We start from the raw sequence: 14,792 nt of genomic DNA on the forward strand, positions 1-14,792 counted from the left end.
CCAGGCAACGACCCCAAGGTTGAAAAACACTGTTAAATAGTAGAAAAAATGGTCAGGAATGTTCATTTATGCACAAATGACTCTGGATTTGTAGAGTAAAGCCAACTGTCAGTAATAAACTAGTCCCCTGAAAAACAGTTTGGGAAGCACTGGCAATTCCCAAAAGACAAATTTATTGTCTCCCCTGGACCCAAACATAGAAAATACATCCAGAAGTGCCATAGCATCTTAATTTTTACTGACTCTACCATGTTGACATTTATAATCCCCGCTGGTACGTATTTTGTCAAATTGCCAATACACATGCCGAGACAGTGTGTTTAGCCCAAACATCTGTGAAGCAATTAAAAAGTTTGGAAACTTCAGAGTGCTTTTCTACTTTCCTCTATGTCTTCCACAGTCAAAACAATGTTAAGTGAAGATATTTTGCTGCCTGAACACCAATTAGGGAGAAGCCTGCACAGAAAACCACTTTGGGAGCCACAGAAACCAGCAGTAGAGTCACATTTGAAGGTGTTTTAACAATGACGGCCAATTACAGCTATGAACCATGTATTTAACCCCCTACCTGTATGAAAACACCAAAACACCTGAAAACACAAGTGCCCAAAACATCAATCACACTGTTGATCTTTTTTTTTTTTTTTTTGGGGGGGGGCATTTAAATTCTATTTTTTTTGTGTGTGTGTGCGTGTGTGTGTGTGTGTGTGTGTGTGTAATTTTATGTGTTTCTGTTTATGTGGATATAAACATACATTCTGTGTCATATTTATAAAAAAAAAAAAAAAGAAAGAAAAAGAAAAAGAAAAAACAATTCGTAAAAAACAAAAACAAAAAAAAATCATGAGAAAAATTGAGTTGATATTCTAAGCAGGTTGCAGTTGTGGGTCAGCACCTCTTTTCAGTTTCAGAATTAGTGATATACAAAGTGTGAAATACATAATCCTTTATTAATTATTAACAGAAAAGATTGTGGGTTCACATTTTTTTTAATAAGGCTATCTGTGCTGCAGCTTAAATGATTCTCAGTCATTAATTGAAGGTTATGTGTTATATTTGCCTTTGTCTATGGTTGGGTCTGGGTTAATTCATTGTGTAAAATTCATTTAACACTGCAGTTGTGAATTATAATACATTGTTCTTTATAAAGAGGCTTTTACATGTGTTCATTTCGGCATTTCCTTACAAGATAAGAGTCCAGAAATATTTCTACTGATATAACGTTTATTGATGTTTCATGCACTGTACTGTACTACTGTACTAATACTGTACATAGGTCAATATTTATTAGTAATAGTAATAGTAGTAATAGTAGTAATAGTGGGACCACTTTCCCAAAAGTATGAACTACAAGTCTGTGGCCCCTGTAGGTGGTTGAATTTAATACACATACCTGGAATATGAGGGTTGTAATTTAGAGTATTTACCATTTGAGTTGAACTAAGGAACACGCAACCCAATACTTTTTTGTCACATCTCCCAAATGTGTCTTCCATGTTTGTATTATTTGTTGATTCTCCAGATTTATCTACAAACTGCATGTACAATACTCACACTTTATGATATTAAATTTAAAAAAAGCCTTTTGTGCAGTGCCCTTGTGCCCTTGTACCCATACCTAGCTTTGACATTTTCCCAGACTAAGTTATGGCCACAGGACTTTATGACTTTTGACATGGTTTGGTCAAATATGAGGAACATATTAAAAGTGGATGAAATGCATTTCTGCTTCTTTAAGTGCCTTTTCCATCATGCAGGTCAAATACAGGTACAAGTTAACCTGATGCTCTCCACAATTTTTCTTCATTTATTTCTGTGAATGGCTGTGGAATGTCCATACACAACAAAAAATACAATATGAATGAACTGTCTAGATAAGATTGACAAAATAGAGTGAGAATTTTGCTACTGACATTAAATATGTTTGGTTTTCTAAGCTTTAGAACCATTTATCTGTGTATTTTTTTGAGGGCTATACACATATTTTGTATATTTTCTTGTATTTGAAGAAAAGATGATAAGAAATAAACATGTGTGCTCATTTTAAGCACTGACAAAACAACAAAGGTAAATAAAGGTAGCCTAAGAATTCTGCACAGTACTGTTGATGGGTAACAAATTAAAGAAAAAAACCTGAGTGGTCTCTTCTAAGATGCCATTAACCCATAAAGACCCACTTTTGCAACAGTTCCCAATCAAATTTTTCTCTCTATTTAACCTTTCTTAAGTGATTTATTACTATTTATGATAATATTATCCTCTGTATTTTGCATCTCTTCAATAAAAATCTGTATTTTATCATTTTTAATTTACTGATCATGTGGATGTTTATAAAAGCTCAGATTAAAGTTACTTGTCATAATATCAGAAACAGGAGAAAAAAAGGTAACTTTTTCAGCAAATATATCATTAATTGAACATAAAACAAGTGTGTCCATCTACTGTCATTTATCAAAATCCATGGGTTTTACTGGTGAATCAGTGTTGTAGAAGATGACGCTGTTTCCACGGTAACTACGGAGCCTCTAAACATCCAGATGTATCATATCTGATGACCATGACAAGATGAAAAACTGTAATTTAACAAAATATTTACATGGATCGATAGGATTAATGGATCAGAAGTTACACAACATTGTCTATTGGCAGTAATTGTCATGGAATGATTTGATGAGTATGACAATACATGGTAATTATATGTTGTAGCCATCCTCTGTAGTCAAAACACTAAATAAATGTTATATTTTTTGCTGTGCTAATTCTTCAAGCAGAGTTCACAGACTTCAAATGAATCAAATGTCAAACACAAAAAGCATTGAAGCTGTTCTGATGGTTTGAGGGAGCACAAAACTTTAATAAGATGCTTCATACTGTTTTGTACTTTTTTATTTTGTCATTTTTCTGTTCATATATACAAAACAAAACTGTACTGCTTATGGTATCTATTGTCCACCATAGTTATATAAACATGCTATGCCATATTCTTACATAAGTTATCTGGAGCCATAGTTGCAACGGATTTCTCTGACTGCTGGAATAGAACTGATCCGTTAGGATTTGATAGGAGATAATAAGACAACACATTTCCTTACAGCTTTGCCTAAGCCTGGAAATCACATGGACATGAGCATCATGAATGATCACTGACATAGGAGGAACAAAAAAAAAATCAGGCTGAGAGAAATGTAATGTTCTTTTGTTTCTCTGAACATCACTAGGTTGTATAAAGCTGCAGGCCTTGCATGTGTAAAAATGATCAAGCATATAGAAAAACAGATTAAAAAGGAGATACAGTAGTTACGTGATTATCTTCCCTGTAGGAGATCCCTTCATATCCATGTACATGTGGCCTTAAATCACACAGCACTGCACTCCAAACTGGGTGGGCATAACGAGAAGCTTTTAATATTGTGCAGGAGTATCCATATCAAAAGAGATTAAATGCTGTGGCAGTGCATCTTTTACTTGGCCTTGAATACCTTGGGAACATATGTGGCTTCTGAGTGCAACACTGTACACCCTAAGCTCTTGATAGACAGACTTCATTTGTATTTCAGCACCACTTCCGCTTAAAGCTGCTAAGAGTAGAATTTTCCTCTAAACAGATAGCCCCTAAGGATTAGTCTTCATAATCTGCCGTTCACTGATCCTCGAAATCATACTGTCTGGGTGCTCTGAAATCAGCTTACAGTGACAGTAGATGGTGTGTGACGGGTTTTATGATTGGGATTGTGTGCCATGCAGGCTTTATGTACAGTAGTAATGAATGAGAAAAAGACAACTGTGTATGCCGTGTCATTTCCAATCTGTAAAGAGGAAATATCACCTAGTGTAACATATCATGAAACTCTCTCAAACACATGACATATGAGTGTTGCCATTTCCTATGTTAAACATAACATATGGTTCAAAATAAACAGAGGCTTGGTGATGAACTCAGGCTAAAATGTGAGTTAAGGAGGTAATGGCAGCTCAAGGGCACCTAGATCAAGCATCAAATAACCTGAACTAACATTTAAGAGCCTAAAAGAGCCTTGTGGTTGAGGGGATATGTTCTGGTGAGACCCCAGACAACACAGATGAGGTCAGTTTCCTGCCTTCTTATAGATAGTATTAAGTATTCAGACAGGATCTAAATCAAATAACTGTGCCCTTTGTACAGTCTTAAAGTATATTAAACTTTGATTACTAAGACATTTGGGTAGTCACTGGGTGCAAAATACCAGATGGCGACCAAAACAGTTGAGGATCTCTTGACTTAACTATATCGTGCGTTTTGAAATGCAAAGGTTTGTCCCTAAAAACAGAGTTGGTCTCATTTGAATGGACATCTACTCCACAGAACATTAATCTTCCCGATTTTGAGGAAATTTTCTTGGAAAACACACATAATCCATGTAGAATTTTTTTGTCAATGACAAATAAACTGATTACTAAGCCATCAGTACAATTAGTCCTTGAACATTTTTGAACCAGCGTTCGAGGTTGTTACAATCATAATTTATTAATGAAAAAATTCAAGACATCTTTAGCTATAGACAAAGCAAACACACAGACGTTAACCATATGTGCTGCAACAAGAACACATTAGGAAAAACAAAGACAAAACAAAAAAGTAAAAGTATTAACCTAATCATTCTGCATGTCAGACATATTATCCAATCTGAGACAGAAACAGAATTATTGCTTAGCTGAGAACAGCTTGGTTCTGGAATATTGGAGCCATTTGTTATAAATAACGATGAAAATTAATAGAAAATGCCATTTGTTCTCCTAAAGTGATTCAAGAATGTCTTTTCCCTGTTTTTATTTTTCCATCACTGAACTGTCACATAAGACTCAAGAAAGAGCATAGTAAAAGCAAATCTCAGGATTAAATTCCTTCACAAAAACAGGGGAAATGTTAATGGATCCCTATATAACAACAGGAATGTCTGATCATTCCATCTGTATTCTCCAGTGATGTGATTGGGTGGAGATTTCTACGTAGAACTGGACACGGCCAGTTTCTTCAAATGGTCCATGAAGACCTGCAGACTCACGTCGTCCGTAAGAATCGGAGCACCCGTCTCCTAAAGTTACATAGGAAGCAAAAGACAGACAATAGCCATGAGCTCATTTATAAGCAGATTTTTTCATGACATAACAGTGAACGGTCAAATGACCTGGCACGTTTATCACAAAGATTAGCTTATGCAAGACCCTGTTCTCTTGATAATCTCATGCTCTAACTGCAACAGCTGCATTGGTATACAGCAGGTTATGTTGGAGCTCTTCCTTAATTTAGGAAATAAGAGATTAATGCTGTTTTCAGTCTTCAATCTCCCCCATTTAGAATCAGAGGTTAGCTAATCCAAGATTTATGTTTGCTAACAGTTTAACACTAAATCTTTGGAGTTGCTGGTGCAGATTGTTTTTCACCCAGGGTATAAACAAATCTGGTAATTTTAGGTTTTAGTCCATACTAGGGAATGGAATGAAATATTCTGGAAATTCACCCAAGACTGTGTTTTAAATGACTTCCTAGCAATGATTTAGAAAGCTGAATCATCCCAATAGGTGGTTGTACACCTACAGAGGTTACTGTGGCTGAATGTGCAAAGCTGTAAAATTGAGTTCTTTGGACGCTGTTCTGTTAAGCAAGCTGGTAAATTGAAAGACAATAGAAAATGGTACTTTATAACACCGTACCTGCCCCCAGGCATACAGGTTGTTGTGGGTCTGCGATGGGTTGACCTTGGAGAGCAGGAAGCGAGCCTGTGATCCACCATGCTCTGTATCGATGTAACGTGGCATGGGGAAGCGAGTCTGTAGGATTTCCTGAGCATCGTCCAGTGGAGCCTGCAGCAGCTGTTTGAAGTTCTCGTATTCAGCCATTTCCTGGTAGCCCGCCTTCCGCCACTGGGCGATAGTCTTAAAAAAAAAAAAAAAAAAAAAAAAAAAAAAAAGTTTTTTAGCCTTACGATAAATTTTGATGGTATAAAAGCATTTCAACTTTAAGCTGTTTCCAGCTTTGATTTAAGTGATTTTTCATCAACAGTCTGCAGTCTTACCTCTCCATGGTAGATAACCAGTTGGAAGAAAGTGTCCATCAGTAGAATGCGATCTGGCAGGATACTGCTACTGTCCAGAAGCACTGGCTGTGAACAACAAACACATTAGGGGAAACATTTATAATGTTATAAGCACCACTTACACAAACATGTTAGAAAGCATCAAAGAAAAGCCAGAAGATGTGCTTTTAGACTCCTCTAGCATTGATGATGATGATATTGAGGGTGTGAGGCTGACCTCTGGTGGTCCATAGAAGGAGTATGAGTAGAGGATGGGCTGGATCATGATTAGGGATTGGGTCAGGTCCTGCCTGACAAAGTGGTGCCTGTAATAGGATGATTCATCTGGGCTGTTGTTAAACACTTGAAGGAAGGGTGATCGCCGCAGGTGGAACATAAACTGCAGGAGAAGGACAGATAAAAAGGAATAACTGAATAAGAATTCAGTTTAAGATATGACAAGCCTGCTGTATATTGAAAAGCTAATGCCTCTGATATTAATTAATTATAACTGCCAACTGTGGTGTGATTACTAATCAGTGAAGTCAAACTATTAGACACTGAAGATATCACATTTGTCATTCTAATATAAATACACAGTGTTACATTTCCACAAGATGACAGGTTTACCTGTGGGTACAGTGACAGAGACTCTGACAGTTTGAAGGAGGTAGGATCATCTTTGTTGAACTGGCCAAACTTCTGGCACTGAAAACAAGGGAGACGAAGCATAGTTTAAACACTGAACATACCACAGTGTTAATGCACCATCGCATACAGTCATCGAGAGCATCACTGTAGTGCCACGTGATTTGATTGAGCACAGATTGAGGTTTTACTATTTATGAACGCACATTCCTGCTGATTCAGCATTGTACTATTAATGTCCTCACATGTCTCAGGGAGTGTCACTCACCAGGCGGATGAGTTGTCTGTCAAGCCAACGCAGGACATCTGGTCCCTCCTCTGACTCTGCTCTGAAGACTCCAAGCCGAGCCATGAGCACAGCAGCTGCCTCCTGGTCGAATGAAGACTCAATGTGCTGAATCTGAGACTGTGCATCTGCCCAACTTCAAGAGGAGCAGCAGAGACACAGAGCAAACACAGACACAGGTGAGTGTGAGTGTAGAGAGAATGACGCACATGCACACGACTGAATGCATTGTTCACAGCTGCAGGAATGTAAATGTCCATTCCAGTTGGGCTGGTGCTTTCTTGACAAAATGCCAGGTGAGTTACAACACTAAACTATGCAAATAGGAGCTTAGAGGAAATATGCAGGTAATGTTTTCAACAAAAGGAACACGTTTGTCAATATTCCATTATAGCACAGTACACAACAAAGACTTTATGCCATGATGTCACAAATTTCTATAAATAAATCATGTAAAACCTGTCTTACTTTCTAGCAATGGTGGTGACCCGTATCCTCCTCTGTGTGTTGGAATGCTGGTACTGGGTTACAAACTGGATCGCGCCTCGGCCTCCCTGAGGGACTGGTGCATTGTGCTACACACATAAAAAAGAAACTTTAAGACTGCAGGTAATCATAGCCTTCACATACATTCTGTTTTCTTTAGCCAAATAAATTACTGCTGCAACGAAAGCTCATACAGAGACTTTATTCCAAGAGCTTTAGGGGGAAAAAAGTATCCTATGATCAGCAAGCTGTACAATCACTCATTTACAGTAATCCTATCCCAGCTCAAAAGATAAGCTCAAGTAAGTGTCATTTACCTGATTCACCACCTCAAAGTAAATCCCCAAGGTGGTGGAGGGGTTAAGACTGCACACTTTCCACTGGTTTGTGCCACCAGTGCCCATTTCCTACACAAGAATGAGAACAGATTATAATGAATGCCAGTAAACAGCAGGTCTCAGATTACGGTTTGTGAAAGGGATGGGATCAGATTAGGTCTCGGTTTTCTTGATGGTGGACACTTACGTTCTCTGAAACACAGGAACCCTTGGAGTTGAGTGAAACACATGGTCCAATTGCCCCACAAACCTTCAGCTCCCTTGAGGTCTATAAAAACAACACATTGAGGATACAGTGAGCTAATGTCAGACTGGTAAATATTGTATCAAAAAATACAATAACAAAGTAACAAAGGACCATAGAATGTTTCAGTGTAAATTACTTCTTTACCTTGACCTCAAGGACACCTCCAAAGGCCATTCGGAAATCTCCGTTGAAGTCTTTGCTGAAGACTCTTTGGAAGGTTTGCTTGAACAGGGAGGTATTGAAAGAGTCTCCCATCACTATGTGGCCCCTGATGATAAAATACAAACAGTAGTAAAGACTTTAATTCATCCTAAACAATAGGGTGTGTATGAGTATCAACACACAAATTTAACAGTAAATCAAAGTGCTTGCATACCCAGTGAGGTTGGATAAGCATTTCATCTCTAGAAGTCCAGTCTGGTCCAGGGCACATGCATAGATATCAATACTGTGGCCATTTACAGCAGAGCGGTTGGCCAGGGCTTCATAATACTGTACAACACAAATAACAAAAAAAAAAGAAATAGAAAATTAAGACTTCATGCATGTGCACACCTCTGTAGTGAAAAGTGAAAGTGACAAATATTTGGACAAGGAAAAAGATATGAAAAGAGTTTGACTCATTCTTTAATAGCTCAAGTCACAAACTCTGTATGGGAAGGTTCACACATTTGTTTACCTTTGTGGCTTTCTTCAGGTGGCGTGCATTGTCTTTCTGAATGTCATGCCAGGAGCGGATTGGGGTTTTCAGCTCATCGCCCACCACCATACCTGGGCCCTGGGTCGGGGGCCCTCCGATGAACAGCATCACACGAGCCCCCGTGTTGGGAAATGTACCCTGAGCATGAGAAGGGTGAGGAAACAGGCTTCAGTTCATCTGTGTCCCATTGTACCTTTACTATGATACCAAATATACAGTGATTTGACAAATAAAATGCAGTGTGGATGTTTTAAAAGCTACATTTACACCTCTCTTTAACTTCTACCATCAGGGATAAAGAAACAGTATGTCACGTTTCCCTGTTTTCAGACTGTGGATGTGAATCAAGAACACTAATGGACTTGTGACCTAGTTCTCAAGTTTGACATTTAAGGAGGAATAAGGAAGACAGGAAGTAAAAAAAAAAAAAAAAAAAGACTGATTAAGATCACCTGTCTAAATATGGAATCAGATTTTGCAGACACTAGGACATCAATCAGTCCTATTGAAGATTGAGAAAGTTTCATACTACTAAATTTACACTTAAATACTGACCATAAAATAGACATACACTGTATAATCATATGAAAATAACAATAACTGAAGTAGAAACATAATAAAAAAATAAAAATAAAAAAAATAATAATAATGTAAAGGTAAAAGTAAGAGGTGATTGCTTTTGTGGAATGAAACTTAGCAAAGGGCAAATCTCAGCTTCACAGCCAACGTTTACAATAAAGTCCATAGTCCCAGAGTGTGGGAAAGTCCAAGATGTTTGGAAAGGGGCCATGCTCCCACAAAGGCCACAGCAAGAAGCTTTAAAAATAGTGTTAACTTCTGATAGCTAGTTTTGTCAACTATTCATTTACACAGAAGCAAAGGCTTATCATTTGCATGAATCAAAACAACAAATCAGCTGACACCAGATGCCAAGTGATCTCAACCACTATTGCTATATATAGAAAAAAAAAACATTCATCAAGTCAAATGCCAACAAATCAGTAACTCTGGAGACTCAGAAAGAGCTAAATTTGTTCTCATCACATCCCATCTCTTATCTGTTAAAGAACAGTGCAGCGGGCGAATGATCTGTTGTACAGCAGGGGCATGATCTGCTGCACTATCAGTTATACAACTGCACAGATTAGCAGTACGAGACGGCAGGATAATAATGTTAAAGGGACAAGTCAGAAGGCAACCAGAATGCAGCCTTTACTGATAAAGCACATGTTCTACTGCTGTAATGGCAATCCAAGATAATTATCTGGTTTCTGGACAGTTACAAGTGGCAACATCATTTCAAAGAGGCTAAAGTTCAGGTGTACAACAGAAGATAATTGGTAATTTCTTCATGGCAATTCAAAGCATACTTGTACAAACAATAAAAGTGGGTGCATTGTACCTCTAGCAGACCAACAGCAACAGACAGTGCAACTCCAGTGGAGCGAAGTGGCCGTTTGCCCTGAGGAACGGGCCAGGGGTCTCTCTGCAGCTCACCAAGCAAGTCAGTCAGATTCATATCCACACGGTGCACAGGCTGCAAGAACCTAAATATGAACATAGACATGCCACTTAAAAATGAAAAGCAAGCTAATCTTTTCTCACCTTGCAGCTTTTGGAAGCAGCTGCCATTAATTCTGAAGGACTAAAGTGAAATGTTAATGCTCCGGCATACCTGCAGGAGGGTGCAGCATCCTGAGGTGCCATCGGGCGACCTTGCTGCCCTGGTGCTGCAGGTTTTGTTAAACCGAGCATCTCCTAGAACACACAAAGTAATGCACATAAAGTAGGTATAACAAAAAAAAAAATCTGCTAAGAAAAAACTGAATTTAGTTCATCTTTCCCTGTGGCATCCAGCTTCGTTTGTAACAAATGACATGATTAGTGACGGTGCATTTTCCTTCACATTCAAAAGGTTTGTCCCTCTGCCATGACCTACCTGGATCTGTTTGGAGGAGAGCTCCTTGGTACCCCTGAACACGTAACTCTTGGCAATTCCCTCACAGCTCAGCTCATGAACCTGAACCATGCGGCCAAATGTAATGAGGCCAACTAGGGCATTGGGTGGCAACAAGCTGAGTGACATTTGGAGGGACTCCTTGAGTGCTTGGAGATCCTCTTCTTCCAAACATGTGTCTACTACATACAGGAAGATCAGAGGAGCTGGGGGTCCACGCTGTGAATAGGTGGGAGAAGATTATACTTTGGTAAAAGCAGACTGAAAGAATACTTAATAGTCTGTATTTGTAAAATAACCTTGAATTGGTGGACACACTTAATAAGATTTCTAAATATGTAATAAATAAATAAATAAATAAACTTTGCATTACTGTAAAAACCTATACTTGTTAGTCACAATGACACTCAAATAAATTATTAGATCCAAGACAACAAACAAAACAAAAAGAAGTCTTGTTGTCAGGTTACCATCAAAAATCATTAATAGTCACCTTTGCACAGTACATTTTCAGTACATACAATCTCCATAAGGTCAGAGTGCAGACATGTACATAGTATTTACCTGTACTATGTACTCAATGGTAGAAAACTGTGGCATGAGTTCAGCTGGCTGATTCACTTCCGAAATGCCTGCATAAGAAGGAGGGAACTGCAGAAACAAACAAAGAACAAACCAAATGAATGCACACGATAAAGGAATGTAGCAAGTCTACATAATGTTATGTCGCCTCAGATAATATGGTTACCATTAATACCTGATAAAGCAACAGGATAAAACGGTGCCATGAATATGAATATATGACTCATACTTACTGGGTTTCTCTGGAAACAGAAGTTACAGGCCCATATTTTTGCTCTGAAGTCCACTTGACTGTAAAAGACAGATCAAAACAATTCAGAGAACCCCGTGACATGAGATCCCAATTCATCTGTATTACAGCTACTACTTATAGTTGTATCATGGATGTATTGAGCTGTCAAAATTAGAGCAGCGTCAACTAATGGGTTAGGCATTTAAAAAATAATTGGCAACTTTTTAAACATTTCCTACAAATATTTCAGTGACACGTTAAGCAAAAAGAGGCAGATGAGAGACTCAAACAAGAGTCAAAAAGTAAAAAAATCTCTTAACATCTTGGAGCAATAGATGGCTAATTTTATAAAGTGACTGATCCATCAACTAATGAAAAAAAATAATTAGCACATTAATTGATAATAAATAATTATTAGTAAAAGACTGATTCAGAATATTCAAACATACAGCCACAAATTAACGACAGCCACTTATGTTTACTGAAACAATACTAAAATGAAGAATTGTCAAAACTTTTCTGTTGAACTCACCATAGTGGGTTGAGCACTGCCTTGCAGTTTGCTCGGCTGCAAAGCACTGGTTCATACTGGACCGGGGGCAAGTCAGGCCTCTCTTTGAGGGGTGTGAAGAGGCAAGAAACAGGGACCACTAGCCTGGTAGCTTCCAGCCGGCTAGAGGGCCACAGGTTCCAGCTGAATCTCACCCCATCCCTGTCCTCATTCTGTTGGATAAACTCCTGGTAGGTCGCCATCACCAAGCTTTGGCAAAGAAGAAGCCCAGAAAACAAGAGGTTATTGATCCGATGAAACAACTATTAAAAGTCACGGTGACGCTCTCAGTTTGCTCCTGTTTTAGTCTGTCTCTCTTCAGTTCATCAGCTGTTGTGACGTCCAGCCTTCTATACAGGTGCTTTATTCCCTCTCATTCTAAAATAATACAATGTAGACGTAGATGCTCAGATCTATGACGCACAAATGTGTCAAGAAGAAACCTGACCAGCATGTTTACTTCAGGTGGAATAGTGCAGAGGAATCCCAACGGTGCGGTTAAGCTCCACCTTTGTTGGCATGTGTCAGGACTCTCCCTTTACTCATAGCTATCAGAGAAAGTTCCCTGACAACAAACTTTATGTTCTCTGCTCAACAAAACAGTATGTCAACTGGTTACAAGGAGCTTTTGAGAAACAATGAAAACAAAATATTATTGTCAGATAAGCCACATTTTAAAGCATAAATATTTTTTCATTCATCTACTGTATTCACGTACTAAAGTTCTAAGTAAAAATTACTAACACAATGGAAAATGTATTTTTAATATATATTCATAAATAATGTAATAATTTTAGAATAACCCATTACTCAGCCTATGATTAAAATGAGACAGATGTAAGTAATACATATACATTTTAAACATGTAAAAAAGTCATATTGAAAGGGGCATTTGTGTGGCATGAGTAACAGTAGAATAACATGATTTTCATGTTGCTCCTCTACACCTATGCCAAAATAAATGTTCCACATGTTACCTTTATTTGTGTGACCCCAGTGAGCTGAACCAAACTCAGAGTAAACTTAAATGTGTGGTCAGAGGACAGAACAGAAAACAGTGATTAATAAAATTACGAATTCGAGTTACTTTTAAAAGAAATAGAAAAATATGACCTAATTTTAGGTTCTCCTAAAGAATTTCCTCATTTTAATTTGAACAAAATCAAGACATTTTACCAGGGATTCTTTAAAATGATTGAACGTTTCAATGCGTCTTATGTTTAAATGTCTTGTTTATTTATTTATTTTTTAAACATTCATATTCGAAATAAATACTTCAATCAATAAAATCAATCAAAAACAGTTTTCAATGGGTGATATCTTATAGAGCAACTGATCAACAGTAAGCGTGTAGACTGATAGTAAAATCAACAGATTATATATTGTTTGAAAACTGTGATGTTTGCCCGTTTATGTATGGAAGTATACAAGTAATACCGATTGGTTTGTGTTAAGTAAAAGATAACCTGACAACTAACTTCAGTGTAGACTATGTTATGTTATATATAGGCTAACCTGTTCACGGTTCTGTCAGTTGTCCAAAGTAAACGCCACGTACCATCACTGCTGAAGAACATAGTGAATACATGACGTCTGTCTACACATACCAAGATAAACACATAAGATAACCCTTTAGCATCACCTGGTCCCACTAACTCCTATAGGAATTTGGTTATGTAGAGTACAACTACGTTCATTCATTTGTCTAAACGCAGTTGGGAGACGTATTGGCGTTCCTCTGTAAAAACCACCACATGCTAATGCTAACTTGAACTAGCTAACGGAATGTAGCATTAACCCACTTCCTGGCCCTTCCCAAATGACCGAGACGGCAAAGGAGCGGCCTACATTCAAATAATATTAATTCAAGCTCTTACCTTAAGTATCAGGTTGGACAAAGAATATGTTCTGGTCAAAACAAATCACAGCATTTGGGGCTAGAACGTAACAAATGCACAGGAGAACAGAAAGACGGCGGTACAGGGATCACTCAACCGGCTTCTGCACTTTACTAGAATGACGTGTTACTCCACGTTCAGCCGTCTACCATTGGCTGCTCATGCCATGACGTATACGGGGCGTGGCCTGCACCTTTAGCGTACACTGTCAGAGGAAGGGAAACATGGGAAATAGAGGCTTTGAGGCTCAGAGGCCGGATGCTGTATCATAATCCTTAATGTTCTCTGTCCATTTGTTTATACAATTCATTACAATTACTTAAAAATAAAATTAACAGATAAAAGAACAAGAAAAAATATAAAACCTATCATTTTGATATGCAAACATGTTTGTTTTAATATAGGCTAGAGAGTTTCTGTAACCCTTTAAGACATAGAACTATTTTCTTCAATTCAACCTATCCTGTGTGAGTAATAACCATTTATTCTAATATTATCCTCTGTATTTTGTATCACCAGGATAATCAGGTGTTTCCCTATACTTAATTTACTGATCATCTAGTTGTTCATGAAAGAGAAAATTCAAAAGTTATTATGTCTAAACAGAGAAAACTGAAGAAAAACTAGCTTTTCTGGCAAAATATATCATTGACTGAACCTAAAAAAAAGCACCTGCAGTCACTGTCATTTGTCTAACTACACGTTGTTGTTGTTGTTGTTGTTGTTTTTGTGTTTCAATGTTGTAGAAGAGGACAGTGTTCCCATATTCACTATGGACAGGGGTGCCACCAGGGATTTGGGGCCCTGTGAAAAAA

The 14,792-nt window shown here is 37.9% G+C and overlaps 1 protein-coding gene across 1 annotated transcript; it reads right to left on the bottom strand.

The window, feature by feature from the left end:
- Positions 1–3,714: 3,714 nt before the first annotated feature.
- sec23b (SEC23 homolog B, coat complex II component) lies at positions 3,715–14,106 on the bottom strand. The gene is made up of 19 exons (XM_030134440.1): positions 13,957–14,106; positions 12,062–12,289; positions 11,531–11,588; positions 11,280–11,366; positions 10,698–10,934; positions 10,434–10,516; positions 10,161–10,305; positions 8,738–8,896; positions 8,435–8,550; positions 8,203–8,326; positions 7,999–8,079; positions 7,791–7,880; positions 7,456–7,562; positions 6,970–7,123; positions 6,684–6,761; positions 6,292–6,453; positions 6,054–6,140; positions 5,692–5,913; positions 3,715–5,072 (listed from the first exon to the last, which is right to left on the bottom strand). Exons 2-19 carry the CDS (start codon positions 12,280–12,282, stop codon positions 4,983–4,985), a joined length of 2,301 nt encoding a protein of 766 aa, XP_029990300.1. The 5' UTR covers positions 12,283–12,289; positions 13,957–14,106; the 3' UTR covers positions 3,715–4,982.
- Positions 14,107–14,792: the final 686 nt, after the last annotated feature.

This window comes from Sphaeramia orbicularis, chromosome 1 (genome assembly GCF_902148855.1).
Source record: "Sphaeramia orbicularis chromosome 1, fSphaOr1.1, whole genome shotgun sequence".
In the NCBI taxonomy this organism is placed as follows: Eukaryota; Metazoa; Chordata; class Actinopteri; order Kurtiformes; family Apogonidae; genus Sphaeramia; species Sphaeramia orbicularis.

Excerpts from the sequence above, each read along its gene's own strand:
- sec23b (XM_030134440.1), bottom strand. The coding sequence starts at position 12,282 with ATGGCGACCTACCAGGAGTTTATCCAACAGAATGAGGACAGGGATGGG. Across the intron at positions 7,563-7,790 it reads ACTTTGAGGTGGTGAATCAG|CACAATGCACCAGTCCCTCA; the intron begins GTAAATGACACT and ends TTATGTGTGTAG. Across the intron at positions 6,762-6,969 it reads ACAGACAACTCATCCGCCTG|TGCCAGAAGTTTGGCCAGTT; the intron begins GTGAGTGACACT and ends CCTTGTTTTCAG.